Below are 21,741 nucleotides of genomic sequence, written 5' to 3' on the forward strand. Positions count from 1 at the left end.
GTGAGATCCACTCACTTCTATAGTGATTATACTGTATAACTTAAAATAAATAAATAAATAAATAAGCTTTATCAATTGAGCTCTGAAACCATATTTTACAAAATCTGTGTCTAGCAAACCATAAGTGCATACTGTTAATTATATCTGAAAGGATTTACCATGGTTTTCTCTCTTCCCTCGGCTAGCTTCCTCTTTTTATGTATGTGTTTATTTCGATCAATTTCTACATCACCATACACGTTTGACACATCTTCAAGAAGAACCAGTGGAACCTGGCTAGGAGCATTGGGACCTAAGGGTGGGAGAAACACCAAAAGTTAAAAATGGAGCAGGAAAAACGATATTATCAGCAGAAAGTATGCTCAATCATCAAACAAAATAAATTTCCTTAAAAACTTGTTCCCTGTGATCCTGAATAGCTGAAGAAACAAGCACACATATGTAGGGGAAAACCAAATGGCTAATAATATTCTCTCTCAGCAATGGAAACAAGTGGTTGCTCCTCTTTGTATTGGTTCTTAGGTATCTTAACATTTTTTTACAATGACCATGAGTCATAAAAGTTACCATAAAAAGACAACAAAACTACGTATATGGTTATAAACACCAAACGAAATCCAAATATATGAAAAACTATAAGGCAATACCCTCAAATAATAGAATTATGGGTGATTTCACCCTCTTATTTCTATTTTTCAAACTTTTTAGAACTAATTCACATTATTCAACATATATCTTACTTAAATCTTTGCCTATGGTAATGTCTTTGTGAATTTTTGTAAGCTTTGTTTTGTAAATTTAACCCACGACACGTGGTCAAAATATGGACAAATAACTTTTACCAGGGTTTCTCAACCTTGTCACTATTAACCTTCTGGGCTGTCCTGTGAGCTGGAAGATGTTTGGCACCATCCCTGGCCTCCACCTACTGGATGCTAATCAGCATCCCCTCCCCACCAGCCATGGCAATAAACAATGTCTCCAGACAGTGCCAAACCACCTCTGGACAGTATACTGCCTCCCCAAAGATCCACTCTACTTGGATACTTTGCTACATCTGCTCTTTTTTCAAATGAGTGGCATGTGATCTGTTATTTAGTTTCACGGTACCACTCTAACCCTTTACATAGGAATTTTAGATGACATTATTACATTAAAAACTACCAACTTACGCCAAACTAAATCAAAATAGATCACCAGCCACAAACAGCACAAGTATCATCTACAGTTTCTGGATCCAACAACAAAGGTAAAAGAAGTAAACAAGTTTGTTCTCCTCGCCACTGACCCATATTTTGGAACACTCTAAAAGTGGTAAACCAACCTTGGAAGAGAGATGGCTGTATGCTGTTGACATACTGGAATGCATTCTTAAAGAACACTAACATAGTAGAATAAACCACTTGGTTTTTATATTTTGCATGTGCTTCATTATCAAAGTTGTTCATGTATCTGCAGAGATCCTTCATTCTATGCAATATATCACCATAGCTTCTGAAAGTTAGAGAATGATAAAATGCATCAGTTATCTGCACTTACCAACAAAAGGTCTAAAGAAAAGTTCTGACAGAATATTACATGTACCAAATGTAACTCTAGGTGTTTGAGTTATTCTTTTATTACATATATACATATTTAAGGAATATGCTATGGGTATATTTCAATACATGTGTAAAATATGTCCAGATCAAAGCAGGATAATTTAGTTTCCATCTCCTTATCACCATTTGGGTTTGGAGCCTTTGCATTCCTCTCTTCTAGTTATTGTAGAATATGTAAGAAGTTATTGTGGGGTTGGGGATAATACTGTAGGGTACTCACCCAGCATCTACAAGGCCCTGGGTTTGATCCCTGACACTACTAAAAACAAACACAAAAACAAAACTGCAACAACTTATTGTGAACTACAGTGCTTCCACTGGTGAGTAGGATACTTATTATTTCTACATAACTGTGTTTGGGGAGTTATGATCTCACCTCTCACTATCCCTTCCTTCCAGCCTTCGCAGCCTCTAGTAATCACATTCTATTTGGCTTTTCTAAACACCCACATGAAAGAGAACATGTGGAGTTTGTCTTTCTCCATCTGACTTATTTCACTTAACAATGCCCTCAATTCCATCCATTTCGATAGGATATCTTTCTTCTTTAAAGCTGAATAATTTTCTGTAAGGCATAAATACCGCATTTTCTTTACACATTCATCTGTTGATGAGCACCTAGGTTGATTCTGCGTCTTAGCTACTGTGAAGAATGAAGCAACAAACCTGGACATTGCACTTGTCTCTGACATGCAGACTTTACTTTCTTTGGATAAAATATCTAGAAATGGGAGAGCTGGATCATGTGGCATTTCTACTTTTAGTTTTTCTGGGGAATCTCCATACTGTTCTCCCTAGTGGCTATCCTAATTTACATTCCCACCAACAGGGTATAAGTTTCCTTTTTCTTCACATCCTAACCTGCATTTGTTATTTTTAAATATTTTTTATAAGCGTCATTCTAACTGGGGTGATATCCCATTATGGCTTAGATTTGCATTTCCCTGCTGGCTGAGGAAGGTAAGCACTTTTTCACAAATTTGTTGTCCATTTGAATTTCTTCTTTTGAGAAGTGTCTGTTCATATTAACATTATTCTTTGTAGTCTGCAAATGTTCGCCTTTGAATTAGGGCAGTGATCAGACCAAAATTTCATGACAGACACATGCCAGGAAATTTTTTTCCCAAGTACCATGTAAAGCTTCAAACTCAATATCTTTTTATGAGTCCATATTTCAGCTAGGAATCTTTTAATAAAGTGAAAAACCACACTCTTTGCATAAATATTGAATATTACAAAATCTTCCCCCTAAAAAGTGTACCTATGCATTATATTAGCTTTAAAAAAGTATTTTTGTGGGGCTGAGGTTGTAGCTCAGGGGTATAGTGCCTGCCTACCACATGTGAGGCACTAGGTTTGATCCTCAGCCCCACATACCTACATAAACAAACAAACAAATAAATAAATGTATTAAAAAAGAAATTTTTTTTTTAAAAAAAGGATCCCAAGATTATGGGAATCAAAAAATTTGATAGGCAATTCCAGAAATAAACTATTACCGTCTTCCTTTATCCATCTGCCATTCACATCTCATTCCAACAATATTCAAAATCTTAAACAGCCTCTCCCAAGGGTCTACAATCTGAGACGACTTTTCAGTCAGCCCTTCTATTACGTACTTCTGAGAGCTACGTTTGCTAGGCGACATTAAATCAGACGTATCTTGTGCACCTGAGATGTGAGAAAAAAAGCAGCCTACAATTAACATTGCCACTTAATATTAGGAAAATAAGGTCTAACTCCTCGTTTGAAAGAAAAGAGGGCAGAACCCCAACATCACAGTCATGTACTGCATCTCAACGCTTCAGTCAGGGATGGACTGCACACACAACAGTCGTCCCACAAGATTGAATGGAGCTGAAACTCCAATAACCTAGTGAACATGCGCTGAAGAAGGGACAAAAAAAAAAAAAAGGAAATTGCAAGAAAACCTCCAAGAAAATTCACAGTGAACGGTTTAGCAGCTTTTGTAGACCTCAGCAAGTTCCCTGAAAGGACTGAAAACCCAAAGGTTTTCATTAATGGAGAGAAAAGATCATGGTGAAATTTCTACTTACAAGCAAATCTAATAGGAAAGAAGAACAAAAAGAAGCATGGGCATATTTCTGAAGAGTGGCAACTCCTTGAGAACCTCAGGAGGGACTCCAGAATAACACTGGCACTGCCCCTGTAAGAGCTGGCAGTTCCAGGCATGCTATTGCCCTAGAAGACCTTCCTGGAAGGACAAGAGTATGATATGGATGATCCTGACCCTGCACAGCCATGGCTAGAATGTGTTTGTGGCATAGTTAAAAAAAACTTTTTAATTAACAGAAAAAAGATTATAAAGATATAAAAAATATATTTTTGTTCAGTTGTGCCACATGTTTGTGTTTTAAGGTAAATATTTTTAAAAAGTAAAAAAAAAAAATTTTAATGAAAAGTATATATAGTAAAAGAGTTACAACAGGGAGTTGGGAGAGGTGGCACGTGCCTGTCATTTCAGCAATTCAGGAGGCTGAGGCAGGAGATGGTGAAAGGAAATAAGAGGTCTGGGGGTGTGTCTCTATAGTAGAGACCTTCTGAATGTAATCCCCAGTACCACACACACAAAAATATTACAATTAGCCAAGCTTAATTTATTACTTCAGTAATACATTTTTTACAAATTTATAAATTTTACATATTGTTTTACAAATTTAGTGTAGACTAAGTGTACAGTTATAAAGTCTATAGCAGCGTACTGTCATGTCCTAGGCCTCCACATTCACTCCATACTCAATGACTCACCAGAGCAACTTCTACTAGTCCTATGGGCTCCATCATGGCGAGTACTCCAAACAAATACTTCATCTTTTAGCTTTTATTTTTACTCTACCTTCTCTACGTGTTTAGATATATTTAGACAAACAGTTACCATTGTGCTGCACTGGCCTACAATATTCAGTATAGTAACACACCGCACAGGTTTAGCACCCAGAAGCACAGGCCCAAAAATGTCGGGCCTAGGTGTGTAGCAGGCTGTGCCACCTAGGTTTGTGTACGTACACTCTATGATGTCTGCGTCATGAAATCACCTAACACCACATTTCTCAGAAGGCATTCCCATCACTAAGCAATACATGACTGTACATGTGAACCTCAACTGGTCAACCATCTAAGCAGGAAGTGAATTTTGAGCTGTGGTACCTATAACAGTTGAGTGCATTAATGCTAACCAGGTCAGCAACTAGAATGTTTCAATCAAGGGACAGAGTTGGTTCCTGAATCATCTCATCTCTTAATTTAATATTTTTTCCTTGATAATATCCTTGAAAAAAACTGTCAACTATATACATTCAGAGGACAGTAATCACAATAAGGGATTTTTGAAGTTGCAATGTTACTAAAGCCTGTCTGAATAAAATTGCAGGGTAGTGCCACTTACCTTGATGCTGATTTTCTATTTGAGTAGACCTAGTGACATAGTTGATATAAAATTCAGCTGCTTTGTTCAAGTATTTATATAATAAATTGGCAGGCAACCGAACATCATTATTGTTAATTATTAGAGGAAGGACATCACAAACTGTGGAAAGGGGAAAATAAGAAAAAACGAATCAAGTTGTCTATAATAGGGTTCTGGCAAGAACAAAATTCCTATTAGTGTTCACTTAATGTAGCATATAAGCCATATTGAGGGGAAAATCCCTTATGGCACACTTATTTAAAAATTGACATGCAAAGGGATACCCATGAAAGGAGGCAGTGAAGAAGTACACAAGCAGATCCTAAGTCGTGGGAAAAGGTTCAGCACTCACTGGGTGGTGGTAGGCTCAGATGTCTATGATCATGCTTCACACTCACACATAAGGCTGCACATATTCTTTCAGAGGTTCAAACATTACAAATAAAAGTCTAGAAGTTGTTTAAAATGCTTTCTGGATCAAAAAAAAAATTGAGCAAAGACTTGCATTTCATAATACAAAGAGTTCCTCTACATTTCACAAATGACCTTATCCCAGCATACTCTACTCACAAGGAAGTAATACAAAACACAATTTTTCTTACCAAATAATTTTCTAAAGCAGTTAACTGGAGATTCTTGTTCCTCAATAGTTTCAGCTTCTAAAAGTACCTCCCCAAGGCCAAACTGTTTCAAAATAAAATTAATCATTTAAATGTATGCAGTTTAAGATGTCAGAATTACATGAAAAAATGTTTTTTATTACACAGTTTATATAGTCAGACTTCTCTGAGAAACAAATAATCTCAGTTTAAAGACTAGAAAACAAAAAAAAATGCATTTGCAACACAATCCAGGAAGCTAAATTAATCTGATTACCTCACCACTCTGGTCTGTTATTCCCCGCTAAACTAGCTAAATTAAAATGCTAATGAAATGTTTGTAGAAACTTCAGGGAAGCATTAGAACTGGGGTTAGAATAATACAGTCAGATTTTCTTTTTTTGCACTGGGAATTGAACACGGGTGCTCTACCACTGAGTGATATCTTCGCTCCTTTTTATTTTTTATTTTCGAGACAGTCTCACCAGGTTACTAAGGGTCTTGCTACATTGCCAATGCTGATCTCAAACTTGTGATCCTCCTGCCTTGGTCTCCTGGCACTGGGGTTAAAGAACTGTGGCCCCATGCCTGGCCAGATGAACAGATGCTCTGCGAAATGTGGGAACCAACTTTATTCTCTATATCAGGATATATGAGACGGACAAAATTTAACATTCTCAAGAGTTTGGTGGAACTGCCAGTCATTCAGAATGGGCAAGATTAGACAGAAATGTCTGAGTTTTAAGGTCACCTTTCTATCACCAAGGCCTTAGCACAGTACAGTCCTTTATCAAAATCCACCAAGACATTTGAATTATCTTTCTTGCAACCACACAGGGACGCTCTATGGTAGAGGTGGTACAATGCAAAATATTACATTACACAGAAGGTTAAAAGTCAAGAGTCATGACCAGGGAATAGAATGGTTTGAATAGTGTCCCCAAACTCATATCCACCCGTAACCTCAGAATGTGACCTTATACAGTCATGCATCATCTACTGATGGGGATATAGCCTGAGAGGTGTAACGTTAGGCAAGTTCATCACTGCGTGAATGTTACAGATTGTACTAATTTAACCTAAGATGGCTATACTGTCACTAGGTGGTATAATCTTATGGGACCACTGTTACATCTGCAGTCCACTGCTGATCAAAATATCATTACAAGGTGCATGGTTATATATATGTTTTACCTGTAAAGAAAACAGAGTCCTTGTAATTATAATTAATTAATTATAATTGTATAATTGTAATTATAATTAATGAAGATGTAGTCATACTGATCAGATAGGCAAGAACCAATGCCTGATGTTCTTATGAGGAAGACACAGAACAGCAGGGAAAAGACCAAGTGACAATGGAGGCAGGAATCAGAGTGATGCAGCTGCTAGCTAAGGAATTTGAGAGATCTCTGACAGCCACCAGAACTAAGGATTCTTCCCTGGACTCTTTAGGGCAAACATGGCCCTACTAACACCTTGCTTTTGGACTTCCAGCTTCCAGAATTATGGGAGAATTTCTCTTGTTTTAAGCCACCCCAATTCTACTTTGTAATGACAGCCCTAGAAACAAATACAAGGAAGTATGCAGAAAGTTAACCAAGGGCAGAAGGCAGAAAACTGGCACCGGAAAGAAAAACCAAAAGGGTTTAAATGACCAGAATGAGCAGCTTGAATCCTGACTACTCATGGCTTGTGGGAAGTTACTGAAACACTTAAGATTTGGTTTCTTTAGGAGATCCTGCACTTAACCAATGCCTGCCAATAGCACCGAAAAATTATCACAGGTGTAGGGTGTCAGGAATAGAGGGAAAAAGGGTCCACAAGGCAGAAACACATGAAGAACATCTCTGCTAAGACCATGAAGTATGGCTTTCATTTAAATTCAAACATTGTCAAATACAATGGAAAAAATGTAAATAAACACTGCTGCCAGAGTTTGGTGCCTATTTCCTTACACTGGTAAGACAACTTGTCCTGGAAATGTGTAATTATGTTTGCTAACAGCGGTGTCCATTTTAGCCTTACTGACAAAGAAACTCTTGATTTCCTGCTTTAGTATAATACACAGTGTAGCGCCTAACCACACCGATTTATCTGTTGATAATCAATTCTATTTTCTCTTAAGAAGAAGAATCAGTCTTACCCCATGTTGCACTACTGTTTCAGGGAAACGCCTCAAAAGAAGGAGCAACATTTCTGATCGTTCCAACGTGTTGAAGCACTGTTCCGTGACCTTTAATAACATTTCACACTGGACCCGACCAGGAAGGGTTTCAAATAAACCTGGGTACAACAAACTTCATCTTTAAAATGTCTTTGAGAGAGAAAATACTGAAGCAAAAAATGTTAAGTAAGGCAATATCATATACTGAACAATAACTAATCACTGTGGTCAGGTTTCACTTACAACCTGGCAGGCTTTGGAACTCACAGAACTTAGAACAAGAGGTTTCCTGAATAATGACAAAACATTTGGAGGCTTTACTGAATCCAGAACACAAGAATGGCATGTGTGGACAGTCACAACAGTGTTTATTGCAGGTAGAGACAAAGAATATACACTTATTTCAGTTGAAATGACCTAAACTACCTACTTTATATTTTATCCTGAATTTGAAATCTTTGATTGACTATAGTAATCAATTCTGAAATTTAAAGAAAAAAGTTTCAAGTTATGAAAAGTCTCTCCCTTGCTTTGCAGAGGTCTATAGATACTTTCTGGTTACAGTAAAATATGTTCAATTTCCTGGTCTCACTGATAGCTCCACATCCTTTAGGAAAGCTTAAAGGGACATAAAAATATCCAAGGGAGTGAGTGACATTTTTACAGACTTTAGTAGCCAAGAATAATACATATGTGGGTACCAATATCACAGGTGTAACTTTCGAGTGAAATCTCTATGTATGATTTGGTCTTCCAGAAATGGTAACTTATACACTATTAAAGTATTATTCCATTCTTACTTCTTAAAAATTGGGTTTGTTTATCCTGTGAATCATTCCTTAATGCTGATGTAATAATGCTGATTTCTCTCCATACCACTGGTTGATCTGGGAAACTCATAAACCTGTTTTTAAAATAAGAGCATTAAATTAAAATGTCAGATTTTATATAGCATCCAAAACAGTAAGAATATTAGCATTTAGAGAAAAACATTTTTCTTTTTTTGAAGTGAATGCTTAGATATGGCAAAACAAACCTAAATAAAGACATGAAAATAAAACAGTTTAGAAAAATGAGTACACTCAAAAGTCTTTAGAAGTTTTTATAAAAGACGAGCAACCCTAAAATATATAGGACTACAAAATCAACAAGAATAAAACAGACTTTACAAAAGGAAAAAATGTACAAGGACAAATCACAGACTACAAATAGCCAAAGTAAAAAGCTGAAATAATAATCAACTGTACCAGTAATATATATAGCATGAATTAAAAAAAAAAAAATAGCAAGACAGAGTTCTTTCCTATCATACTAGCAAGAGTGAAAAAGAGACTGATAAGCCAGGAGTGGTGGCACATGACTACAATCCCAGCTACTCACACAGGAGGCTAACACAGGAGGATCACTTAAGCCCAAGAATTTGAGATCAGCCTGGGCAACATAGTGAAACTCCACCTTAAAAAAAAAAAAAAAAAAGAAGAAGAAGAAGAAGGAGAAGAGGGGGAAGGGGATGGGGATGGAGAAGGCGAAGGAAGGAGAAGGGGAAGGAGAAGGAGGAGAAAGAAAAAAAAGAGAAATTGATAATATCCAATATTGGCAAGGAGCAAGGATGTGGGAAACCTGGCACTATTATACATTATTCATGGAAATAAAAATTGGGATAGTCCTTTTTGGAAAGCAATTTGATTATGAATAAAAACTGAAAATATTTATACCCTTTAACTACAGAAATATGCCTTTGAATCCCCTTCCTCAGAAAAACACCAAACTATGGGTACAAAATTACTTACTGACATTGTGAACATAATTTCAAATAACTGGAAATGACCTAAATGTCCACCAAGAAAGGAGTGGTTATAAAATGCTATACAAGCATGAAAAACAATAGAGTGGACCCTGGCATACTGACATGGGAAGGGCTCCATCACAGTGGGTGAAGAAAGCAAGCTGCAGAATTAGAATAGTTTGACCTCACTTTTGTAACCTCTCCCCCAACCCCCCCAAAAAACATTTTTATATATTATGTCTAGGTATATAGATACGCACACAAAACTCTGGTTGAGTTTAGGAGCGACTTCACGTTTTATTCTACCACTTAAGTATTGTTTGAACTTCTGTATGATTCCCCAAAATAAAATAAAATACTGGATAGAAGTTAGAACACGAATAAAAAAAGACTTCTCTGCAGAAGGCGTGTGAGCAAGGGGAAAAGACTAGTCCCTCTACTAAGCGAGGTCTGGGTACCGGCGACGTGGACGAACTCTCAGATCTCTCCCAACTCCCACTGGACGACAGAACAAAGCTCCCGAGAGCCGCTGCAGAAGTGGACGCGCACTCACATGTCGTACAGCAGCCTCCCGGCGGTGGCAGTCCTCTCGGCGTTCCGCTCGATCGTGTACATCTCATACTGCAACACACAGCGGCCCCGTCACCACCCCTGCCCGGGGCAGGGTCTGGACCACCGCCCGCGTCGCTGGCGGGCCTTCCCTGAGTGCCCTGCGGGGCAGGGAGGGCCCGAGAGCAAAGCATCACTGCGTGAAGTCGGGCCCGCCCTGCTGGCAGCCCTGCCCCGGGGCGGAGCGGCGCCACCTGGGCTCGCTCGCACCGGTGAGCTCCCAGGACTGACAGGGATACCGTCTCAAAAGTAGGAGGCGCCGGGCAATGGCTGCCACGGTGATGAATGAATGGGCGAGTGGCCTTCCAGGGGCGAGACGGTGCTGGGCAGGCGGGAGAGCCACACCACACGGCCCCGCGGACCCCACCAGACCCGACCTCTCGTGGGCTCCGCCGCGGCCCAGCTCGCCGCGGAGGGGTGTGGACGGAGCAGCGCGGGAGAGCGGGAGGCGGGGAGAAGTGAGACGGCAGGGGCTGCGGGCGCCGGGCTCGCACCTTCGCGGGCGCCGCACGGGCCCGGACCTCACCTGGATGTTAAAGTCAGTGGGGTAGAGGCTGCGGGCCGTGATCAGCCACGCCTTGGCTGCCCACAGGTCCTGCGGCACCAGCTCCCGGGCTCGCTGCACCAGGAACTCGCTGTCACCCTGGGCCGACATGACCCAGGAGCCAGCTAGCCGTCAGCCTAACACCGGCGGACCTTCCGGCCCCGAGACTCTGCTACCGCCGCTGCCGCCGCGGGGAGCCACTGCGCATGTCCGGAGACGCACGGAGGCGCACGGAGTGGAGCGGGAGCGTGTTCCGGGCTTTGTGAGCAGCTGCCTGCGGTTGGCTCGGCTAGGTTTCCTTTCCCGAGAAACGCGTTTGGGAACGGACTCTGCAGGGTCACCTCAAAACTCTGGAGAAGTGGATTTCATTCTTGCGGACTCCAGGGTAACCCCTGGTCAAGTCAAGGAGCATGCGCAGGACAGGGCTCACAACTTGGTGCTGTTTTGCTCTCGGCTCCCTCCGCGTTGTTTGCTCAGTCTTTGGGGTCGTGGAGACTATCAGGCAGGCGGTCGGCGGTGACTAGGTGTCCCTGGAGGCCTGGAATCTGGATATTAGACCTGGAAAAATGTTTGAGAGGAAACGCAGAGGGTATTGGGGAGGCGGGAAGGAGTGGGACTGCGCGTGGGGAGCGTCTCTGCCCAGGCGGGTGTTGGAACCTCCCGGGACCCCAGATCCTCGAATTTTATTTTCCCGGTTTATCTGTGCAAAAGCTTGGGGCTCGACTGGGGGAATGGGCTTTCAGCGTTTGGAATGGTGCTTTTTCTCTTTCCTAAATCCATCCACTTTTTGAGACTTTTTTTTTTTTTACCTTTATTCCCTGATTTCCCCATGCACTTATTGAACAGCTGACATTTGGAAAGTTGTTTTTGTTGGATGCTTGTGAGAGCTACAGAGATGACCAAATCACTGACGCAGCAAGGGTTTTACAGTATGACAGACGCGGGACCAAGGGAAAAGTAGCTATGCAATTTGAATTATCTCCTCTAGCCAGAATTACAACAAAGATTCACAGGCAGTTTTTACTAATTTACAAGACAAAGCAAAACAAAACAAAAGAAAAACTTCACATGGGCCTGCAATGTAAACATTTTGTTTCTGCTTTACTCTTGAGTCACCATGGATTTGAGGAGCTGCGGGTCTGGTCCATAAATGTCTTGTGATCAGCTGAAACCATTTCCCTACGACAGCAACTTTCTTATCACCATCAAGACCCTGGTCACTTTGACCAGGACTACTGGGGCTGTGGGTATGTCTGGCCCCTTTTGTCTATGTAATCTGAAAGTTTATGTCAGTGTCCCCTAAGACAAGGCTGGAAACGTGTCCTCTTTGTCTTCAAAGTATAACTGTAGTGATGAAAGTTCCTTTTCTATTTTCCACCATCACTTTTTCTGTTTGGTTTTTAGAGTGGACTGACATGATTAGATGGGAGCCCAGGAGCCAGGTTTTTGGCTTACAACCCCTGGAACAAAATTAGTGTCACTTTCACCAAAACTTTACATTTGAGAGAAGAAAAAAAATTAATCTCTGCGCTCTGGTGAGAAAGCAGTATTCATGGGTGAATAGGAAGAATATGTCAAAAACTGAGTTCTGAATATTAGACTTTTGATTCGAGTTTTATGTGCAAAATTGAATCAACTTCTGTTGCCACTGTCATATGAAAAGACCAAGAGATAAAGATTTCCAATCTGATTTGTTTAAAATAAAATGGGAAATTGCTGTGTACTTACATACATGGAAAAATATATTTTAAATAATGTATTACTATTTACTGTAATATGTAAAATATCTGATTATGATAATTTACAAATAATTCTAAAGTTTCTGGTGAATTAGTGTATAGGTTTAGACGGAAGTATCAAAAAGTGCAGACATAGAGGAGCAGATATCATGTAAAGCACCAGTGCTGTCAAATCCATTAATATCTAAGCTCTTTTATTTTGCTATTATTAAGAGTTATGGATTTTTGGGGGGAGTTACTGGGATTGAACTCTGGGATGCTCTACCACTGAGCTACATCCCCAACAAACTCCTCCCCTCCCCCCACCAGGCAAGAGTCTCTTTAAATTGCTGAGGCTGGCCTCTAACTTGTGATCCTCCTGCCTCACCCTACCAAATTGCTGGAATTATAGGCATGAGCCACCCAGCTAACAAAGTTATGAAAATTTCTAAGACTTCCCCCATCACTCAGATTTTTTAAAAAACTTGATTCTGTTTCATTAGTATCCTCAATGATTGCAAAGGTTAGCTAAATTTTGCTAACCTTTTGCATTAACCTCATCCTGCCACGATGAATTCATTGTGGTATCAGCACTCCAGGAAGCCTTATGGTGCCCAGGGTGCTATTTGCTTTTCCTCTTGATGCCAGGAACCCTAAAAGTGTGATCTGTAGGTCACTCAACGTGAGTTTGATCCACCTAACAGTGGAATACTTTTGGCTTTCTAGAATGGGAGAAGGTAGAAAATTGAATTTAAACAGCAGTCAGGATATTTTTTGCCTTAGAAAGTGTAGGTCATACAAACAGATTGTAGCTTAAATATGTTTTCATTATTTCACTGGTTTTAATATGTAAAATGTGTTATGGTTTGGATTTGAGGTGTCCCCCAAAATTTCTTGTGTTAATGTAGGAGGTGAAATAATTAGATTGTGAGATTGTAACCTAATGAGTGAATAAATCCACTTGAGAGGCTAATAATTGGAATGCATTACTGGTGGGTAACTATAGGAAGGTGAGGGGTATCTGGAGGAAGTAGGTCACTGGAGGTATACCCTTAAGATTTATATTTTGTCCTGGCTCCTGGCTGTTGCTGTCCCTCCCCTCCCTCTCTCTCTCTCTCTTCCTCGTATCAACCATTAGGTGAGCACCCTTCTTCTGCAGGTCCCTTCACTTGGGCCGAGAGTGACGGATCCAGCCGACTATGGACTGAACCTCTGAAACTGAGCCAAAATAAACTCTAAGTTGTTCTTGTCAGATAGTTTGGTCATGGTGACAAAAAGCCAACCAACAAAAAGTGTTGTCAGAATTTCCAAATGGCGGAAATGACTGATGTGGGTCATTGAACTTTCAGGTTTTCATCTTAAAATTAAAAAAAGAAGAACACCTGCACACTTGTTCCTGAATCTTCTATGGAATAACAATTGTAAAAGAACAATTTTAATTTAGGGGATAAATCAGGAAACTCTGGATGTATTTAGATTTTTTTTTTTTTTTTTTGGCCAGGAAACAAGATAAGATTTATGGCTATTTTCTAGCCAGCTTCTTAATTTCTAGTGGCCTCCAGCTAAACATTTCTCCTCAAGTTAATGCTGACACCTCAGAGATCAGAAGGGTGATCCCACACACAGGGAGTCCATTTCTGGCTTTATCATTGTGTTCTTAAAGCCTTTTGTGAGAATCTGGGCACCTAGCTCAGTTCTTCTCTATGACAGCTGGGCACATGCAAAGTGCCCAGCATCCATCACCTAGCCTCAAGTTCCTGGAACTCAGTTTAGTGTTTTGTATTGAACTCTATGTTGTAGTTTGGATCTGCAGTGTCCCCCAAAAGCTCATGTGTGAAAGGTTTGTCCCAGCGCAGCAATGTTCAGAGATAGGGCTTTAGAGAAGTGATTGACTTATGAGTGCTCTGACCTCAGCAGTGGATTAATCCGTTATGGATTTATAATTTGAATAGACTATGAGGAAGTGGTAGAAACTAGAAGGTGGAGCCTGGTTGAAGGGAGTGGGTCCTTGGAAGTATCCCTTCAGGGACTGTATCATGTCCCCAGCCCCTTCCACTACTCCACCCTGGCTTCTCAGCTTCCACTCTTCAAATTACCAGCCTAAATCCTTCCTGGATGCTGAGACTGACTTGGAACTGCTGCTTTAATAAATACATGTGGGGAGGTGAGTTCTACTGGAGAATAACAAATGTGTGCACATTGATGCTGTAACAGATTCAAGGTTTGGGTATGGATTTAGGCTTTCAACAACTATTCCAAGCCTTTGTCACTTCTGAACCTTGAGCAGATGACCATGTCTTTTACTGGGAAGGTTGAAGCCATTGAGCTTTAATTTTGGAGACTGTATTGTTTAGAAACTAAGCGTTCCCAAAGAAGCTCGTGTGTGAGACAATGCAGGAATTTTCAGAGGTGAAAAGTTTAGATTGTGAGTTGTGATCTAATCAGTGGGTTCATCCACTGATAGGGATTAACTGGGTGATAACTGTAGCAGGCAGGATGTAGCTGGAGGAGGTGGGTCAGTGGGGGAGTCACTTGGGGGCTTGCATTTTGTTGCTGGTGAGCAGAGCCCACATTCATATTCTCTCTCTCTCTCTCTCTTTCCCTCCCCCCACCTCTCTTTCCCTCTCCCCCTCCTTCCCTCCCTCTCTCTTTCCTGATTGCCATGTCCTGAGCTGCTTCTCTCTACCAGGGCCACACAGAGACTGCTGTCTATGAACTGAGATCACAAATAAACTTTTTCTCTTCTAAAGTGGTTCCTGTCTGGTCACAGCAACAAAAAAACTGACTAAAATAGACATTCTTCCCTAGTTCTCTTATAAGACCATACACTTGGTCAGGTGTGTATTCTTTGATGTCCCTGTTGTCTGACGTCTCGTTTGCAGCCAGCTGTTTGCTTCATCGTTGGCTACCATCCTCACCCAGAGCTTCTTTCAGTTCTTCCTGTGGTATGTTTTTTGTTGTCTTCACTGTCACCTCTCCTGTGCCCCAACACTCCCCACTGCTAGCCTCATATGGCAGGAAATCTTCTCTCACCCCATCTCTCCTTGTTCCAACCTTATCTATTTATTTATCTTTGTACTGGGGATTGAACCCAGGGAAGCTTAACCACTGAGCCACATCCCCCGTCCTTTTTTATATTTAGAGTCAGGGTCTACTAAATTGCTTTGAACTTGCTGTCCTCCTGCCTCAGCCTCCTGAGCCGCTGGGATTACAGGCATGCACCCCAGGACCTGGCCCTACCATCCTTTTACTGTTTTGTAACTGATGGTTTACCAGCCAATAAGCTCCATTGGATTAGCGACCTTTTCTATCTTTATGCCATTACTTCCCCAGCAGGGAGAACAGTGCCAGGCATTATTAATAGTAGGCTGACAATAAAATTCAGGTGAAGTTTGAATTCTTTGATCTTTTGCTAACACATTTGCATAAAGCCTCTAATTTTATTACAGATTCAGTTCTGTCTAGTTTCAAAGGAAAAAAAAAGGTTCCTTTCATTCAAAGGCAAAATCCTCACCTAAGCTCAGAATCTCACACTCAAAAGATTCTGCCTTATCAGTTGATCCCACTTCTATAGCTTCAATCCATTTTCCTGGTTTCTTCCAATAGTAGATGTGTTTTTATTGGGTTGCTGTAGTTTCTCATTAATTATAGTAGATTCTGTGTGCTATAGTTTGAACGTGTACCCCCAAAACCATGCATTGGACACTTAATCTCCAATGCAACCATTTGGGGCCACAGGGCCTAAGAGGAGGTATTTAGGTAAAAAGCACTTACACTCATGAATGGATTCACGCTATCTTGAAAGTTCGACCACCTACTGGTAGGGGTAGACAGACGGAAGTGGTAGGAACCTGAGGTTATAGGAATAATTCTATAAAATGGGTCCACTCTGCTTACCCACACATACTTTCTTTTCCAAGAAGCAATTTACCTTCAGCCCTGCCTGGCCTAAGTGGACAGGACATGTTACATTCCTCAGCAAAGTACCTGTTATCTGCAGGAGAAATGCAGCCCCAAAATAATACCTATAAGAGGAACCCACGTTACCTAAAGGGGGAGAATTTTATGACCCTTTTCATAGATCGGATCCCTAAACTCAAGGAGATAAGGATAATTCCTCCTAACAATAAAACCTGTAAGACTGTGTGGTTAAGAATTGATCAGCATGGGCCAACGAGCCCTAGAGTTGTCATGGTGGGAGAGACTTGAAAATCTGATGTCATTCTGCTGTCAGTCTAGTCAAGAGATGAGCTGGCGAGACTCTCTGGAAACTTCTTTGGGATCCCCAATAAAACAGGAGTGCAGGAGAGGCATGCTGTCCCTCTCCTCTCTGAGAGGCCCACTCTCTCCTTTGAGAGGATTGCCTTTTGCTTTTACTATCCCTTCAATAAACTCATGCCAGCTACTCTGAGTGACATGTCTGAAATCTTTCTGACTTGATCACAAGAATCAGGATTTGAAGGGTGGGGGTCTTCATACTACCTTAGTTTCTTGGAAGGCCCCAGCTCTAACACCACGTCCCCCCAACATAGTCCATACCCCCGTGTGATGCCATCTGCCATGTTATAATGCAACAGGAAGCCCATCACCAAATTCCAGAGCCTTGATCTTGGACCTGGGTTTCCAGAACTGTGAAGAAATACATTTCTTTTCTTAAAAAAATCACTCAGTTTCAAGTTTTTGGTTACAGCAGCTCTAAGCTTCTTTGAGAAGTTAGCCATGGGGGTGAAAAGGTTAAAAATGTTTAGTGCCCTTGTCTCAAGGGAGAGGGTTGGCAAATATGTAGCATAACTATGTTCCTCCTCTGGTAGATCAGGTCATGGCTGGATTTGTCTGAGACCACGTCCATGCCCAGCTCTTTCCTCTGCTTTGCCCTATACCTCTGTCCTCCACCATAGGTTCTTCTTGAAGAACACTTCCTCAGTAAATCATGGGCTCCCAAATCCCTGTCTCAGTCACTTCTAGATAACCCAGCCTAAGATAATAGTTATTACTGGACATGGGAGTTACAGGAGGCGCCTCAGCAAATCCTCTGGATTCCAGACATAGCTCAGGTCATAATTTGAGTAATTTGGATACGGTGGCATGCCGTGGATTTCTAGTGTTCCATTTTCCCCTTGGTGTATCCAAGTATGGGGATCTCAGAATTTCATTATGAGAGTTTTTCCATCACCATATGCCTTAGCCCATTTAGTGCTGCTGTAACAATACTACTGACTGGGCAATTTATAAAAAACAGAAATGTCCTGTCGCAGGTTCTGACTGGGAAGTCAAAAAAAAAAAAAAAATGGTGCTGGCATCTGATGAGAGTCTTCTTGCTATGTCCACATATGGCAGAAAGTTGAAGGGCAAGAAAGGACAAATCCCAAAACCTCATATAACAGAAGAGAGACCCCATGCCTGCAAGAGACATTCATCCATTCACGAGGAGCCCTCTTGCCTTAAACACTTCTGAAAGTCACCATCTCCCAGGACTGTTGCATTGGAGATTAAGTTTCTAACAGAAATTTTGGAAGGGATACATTCAAACCATAGCACCACTGTTTTCTTACCATTTATTAAATTAGCTGTAATTCCAAGAGAAAAACAAAGGTATAGATGGTCCCAAATATATAATGGGTGACGTAGGATTTTTTAAAACTTTACCAAGGTTGGTGGGGCAGGCCCAAAATGGCTGTAGTTAGGTTCCTTGCCAAGACTTCCAGCAGCCTATGCTATATTGTTAGTGTGTAGCCAGGACTGGAAACCAGCTGTGTTACAGAAGCACTGTGATTCAGAAGACAGAAGAGAGAGACAGAGAGGGCAGGGCCAGACTCAACCCTTCATCAGGAGCTAATTCCCACAATGGCAGCATGAATCCATTCATGAGGATAAGACCCTGGTGACCTAACACCTCTCAAAATCCCCGTCTCCCAACATAGTTGCTTGAGGATTAATTTTCCAACAGCTCGGAACATCCGACCATACCCACTTTCTTCTTCCCCTTCCCTTCCTCCCCTTCCTCCTTCTCCTCTTCCTCCTCCTTTTCAGTGGATGATGTAAAGTTTTCAAAAATATGTTTACAATAAATCCAAGCCTACTTTCTCAATATCACTGTATCATTTCATCAGTAGTGTGGATCCCTTAAAATAACAATAATTCTAATTCTTCCCTCCCATCCCTTGTACATTAGTTTTACTTATATAAGTATGTTAATATACATAATGTATGTAAATATACATAATCAGGTACCTAGATGCTTTGTTATTTTGAACAAACTGCCATCTGATAGATCGGTTAAGAATAAGAATGATAGAAGTGTTCATTTTACTTTCATTTATTCAATCTTCAGTGTTCTTCCTTACTTTACATAGGTACATGATTCTAATTTATGTGTTTTTCTCTGTCCCTAAAAAAAATCTTCTTTTAGCATTTTGTGTAAGTCTGGTGTACTGGCAACAAATTCCCTCAATTTTTGTTTAAGAGTGTCGTTATCTCTCCTTTACTTTGAAGGATACTTTCACAGGGTCCTAAAATCTACATTGGTGACTTTTTTCTCTCAGCGTTTTAAATATTTCACTCTGCTCCCTTTTTGTTTATATGGTTTTTGAGGAAAATTCAGATGTAATTCTTATCTTTGCTCTATAGGTAAGGTGTATTTTTTCTGACTTTTCAGTATTTTTAAAGTTTACTATTCATTTTCTGTAATTTGAAAATAATTTGACTACGTGTAGGTTTTTTGTTTTTGTTTTTGTTTTTGTTTTTGTTTTGTTTTGTTTTTTCTGTTACTTTTCTTGCTTCATGCTTTCTGAGCCTCCTGGATCTGTGGTTTGGTATCTCACAATCATTTGGGAACATTCTTAGTTGTTATTGTTTCAAATATTTCTTCAGTTCCTTTCTTCTCTTTCTGATATTCCCATTATGCATGTTACTCCTTATGTCATTGCCCCACAAACCTTGAATATTCCTTTGTTTTTCACTCTTTATGCTCCTTGCTTTTCAGTTCTGGGTGTTTTTTTTTGTTTTGTTTTTGTTTTTGTTTTTTTTTCCCACAGTCAATAAAAAGATAAATTTGGATCTATTGTTTATTACATTAACTGACATCTAAAAAATAAAAATAGAAGTTTATACATGGATTTAATATTCATTTAAAACAAGAAATTTGTTAAATGCCCAGTATGTACAAAGTACTAATTTAAACTAGTAAACTGGTTAAGCAATGTTACAAATATAAAGTTCCTTTTAAATCTCACTATCAAAATAATCTTCCTATAGTCCACCAAAACAAAAACAAAAACAAAAAAACCAAAACCAAAACCCCAAAAAAACAACAAAGAAACCACCCCAATGTACTTCCAAATTAAGTTTCTCAACTTCCAAAATACCTCCTTTAAAACAGAAGGGAATAAATTCCAACAATGATTAATTTAGTACATTCATTATCTCAAAACTCACTGGAATAGATGAAGATTACTTGTTGCAAGATAGAATTGTGTAAAAATATACCTCAACTTCACAGAAAAGTTTACATTGATAAATATATATTCATTAATTAATTAAAGTGTAAGTTACACACATATATAAAAAAAGTAAAATGACACGGATGAGAGGAATTTGTCATGGAAGGTGGTTAGTTGCCATGGATTCTGCTTCTCTTGATTTTCTGAGCAGTGCTTGTTTGAGGGCATTAATTTTCTCATCAAGTTCAGCCAGTGAATAGTTCTGTTGAGGTGGTTGAACTTTTCTCCTTTTTCCAGAAAGATTTACAGATTGAAAATATTCAGGGGAGATGCCTTCCAATTCAAGGATTTTATCTTCAAGCTTTTTAATTCTCTGATAAATGTCTCTTGGCACTGGACCACCTGTCTGCAATCGCAAGTGAGCCTCAATATTTTGTAGTCGTTCTTCTACAGCCTAATTCCCACATTCTCGGAGCATGCTATTGGGTTTATGACCTGACCCTTGAATTCCTTCAGGTCTAGTCTGTGGTCCATACGTATTCACAACTCTAGAAACCTTTACATGACTTTTAAATCCAGGATAAGGGGTAAAAATGGCATCAGTTCTTGCACAACTATTTTCTTGATTACAATCAATAACATTGCAAAATTCCCTGACGTTGTTTTCATTGATTTCAGCTTGTTTTCTTTCAATAAATGCAGATATTCATCTGTCAATCTGTAAATATAAAATGTGTTGCTCAAGTGCATTAAAGAGCAATGCAGGCTGGAATGCTGAGAGGCTCTGGAGCTTGTTCCAATCGATTGTAATTTTCACCACATCATCTTTGAGGTTAAGCTTCAAAGGGGCAAACCAGCAACATCACAAAAATTACACGATTAAGCTGTATATCTGTCCAGCCAGGGTGTGCAGGGAACGAAGGATTTCGCAGAGCACCTCTCGGGAAAGATTGGGGCTGCAGCTTCCCTCCAGACTGCTGTCACTGCTGCCCGGGTGACTAAGCTCCGTAGCAGCAGCCATGACACCTTCGCGGGCAGCCCCCCACCACCACCGAGGTGCGCTCACAATCCCACCCCCTCCCTTTCCCCTGGGTGTTTTTATTGATATATCCTCAGAGATTTTTTTTTCCCTCGGCCATAACTAGTCTACTAGTAAGTCCATCAATGGTATTCTTCACTTCTGTTAGTGTTTTTTATCTCTAGCATTTTTTTTCATTTCTTTTTCAGGATTTCCATTTGTATTTATATCGCCCATCTGTTCTTGCATACTAGCTATTTTATTAGAAAGAATCCCTACGTATTAATCATAGTTGCTTTAAATTCCCTGTCTGTTAACTTCAACATCCTTGATATCCACATCTGGTTCTGATGCTTGCTCTGTCTCTTCAAACAGCATTAATTTTTTTTCTTCTTAGTGTGCATTATAATTTTTTCTTGATAGTGGACATGGTATATGATGTCCATGGAACTTCTTTAAAAAGGTCTTTAGTCACATATGGTAGGGTGTCAGGGGAGGGAAACAGCCTATGGTCCTGCAATTAGGTCTTGGTCTTTTAGTGAATCTGTACCTCTGGACTGTGAAGCTCACAGTCATTCCCAGTTTTTCTCTCCTCTAGGTGAGACAGGATGACTAGAGTATGCTGGGAATGAGAATTTCCCCTTCTCCCATGTGGAAAGCAAGGTCTGACTGGAGCTGGGTATTTCTCTCCCCCAAGTCAGCTAGGTTTTGATAAAAAAAATCTCAGAAACTTAAGTTCAGTTTAAATAGCTTCTCTTGAGGGTAGACTTAGTTAAAAACAACAAAGTGCTTCTGTTCATCTCAAAAGAACTATTTCCCCCCATCAAACCAGG

The 21,741-nt window shown here is 40.2% G+C and overlaps 1 protein-coding gene and 1 pseudogene across 8 annotated transcripts in view; both read right to left on the reverse strand.

Moving 5' to 3' along the window:
- Positions 1 to 11,943, reverse strand: part of INTS10 (integrator complex subunit 10) — a 33,140-nt gene extending 21,197 nt beyond the window's left edge. For all 7 annotated transcript variants that reach the window (XM_079140110.1, XM_079140108.1, XM_079140112.1 and 4 more), the window contains exons 1-9: positions 10,716 to 11,943; positions 10,134 to 10,201; positions 8,595 to 8,698; positions 7,774 to 7,913; positions 5,631 to 5,712; positions 5,008 to 5,148; positions 3,101 to 3,272; positions 1,325 to 1,494; positions 159 to 292 (exon numbers count right to left, since the gene is read on the reverse strand). In XM_079140110.1, coding sequence (XP_078996236.1) covers positions 159 to 292; positions 1,325 to 1,494; positions 3,101 to 3,272; positions 5,008 to 5,148; positions 5,631 to 5,712; positions 7,774 to 7,913; positions 8,595 to 8,698; positions 10,134 to 10,201; positions 10,716 to 10,844 — 1,140 coding nt within the window. In that variant the 5' untranslated portion in view covers positions 10,845 to 11,943. The remainder of the gene's footprint in view (positions 1 to 158; positions 293 to 1,324; positions 1,495 to 3,100; positions 3,273 to 5,007; positions 5,149 to 5,630; positions 5,713 to 7,773; positions 7,914 to 8,594; positions 8,699 to 10,133; positions 10,202 to 10,715) is intronic.
- A 7,654-nt stretch (positions 11,944 to 19,597) lies between these two features.
- On the reverse strand, positions 19,598 to 20,972 carry LOC306663026 (MAP3K12-binding inhibitory protein 1-like; annotated as a pseudogene). Its single transcript has 2 exons — positions 20,783 to 20,972; positions 19,598 to 20,728 (listed from the first exon to the last, which is right to left on the reverse strand). The product of its transcript is annotated as an MAP3K12-binding inhibitory protein 1-like (transcript).
- Positions 20,973 to 21,741: the final 769 nt, after the last annotated feature.

This window comes from Sciurus vulgaris, assembly GCF_902686455.1.
Source record: "Sciurus vulgaris genome assembly, chromosome: 5".
Lineage (NCBI taxonomy): Eukaryota > Metazoa > Chordata > Mammalia > Rodentia > Sciuridae > Sciurus > Sciurus vulgaris.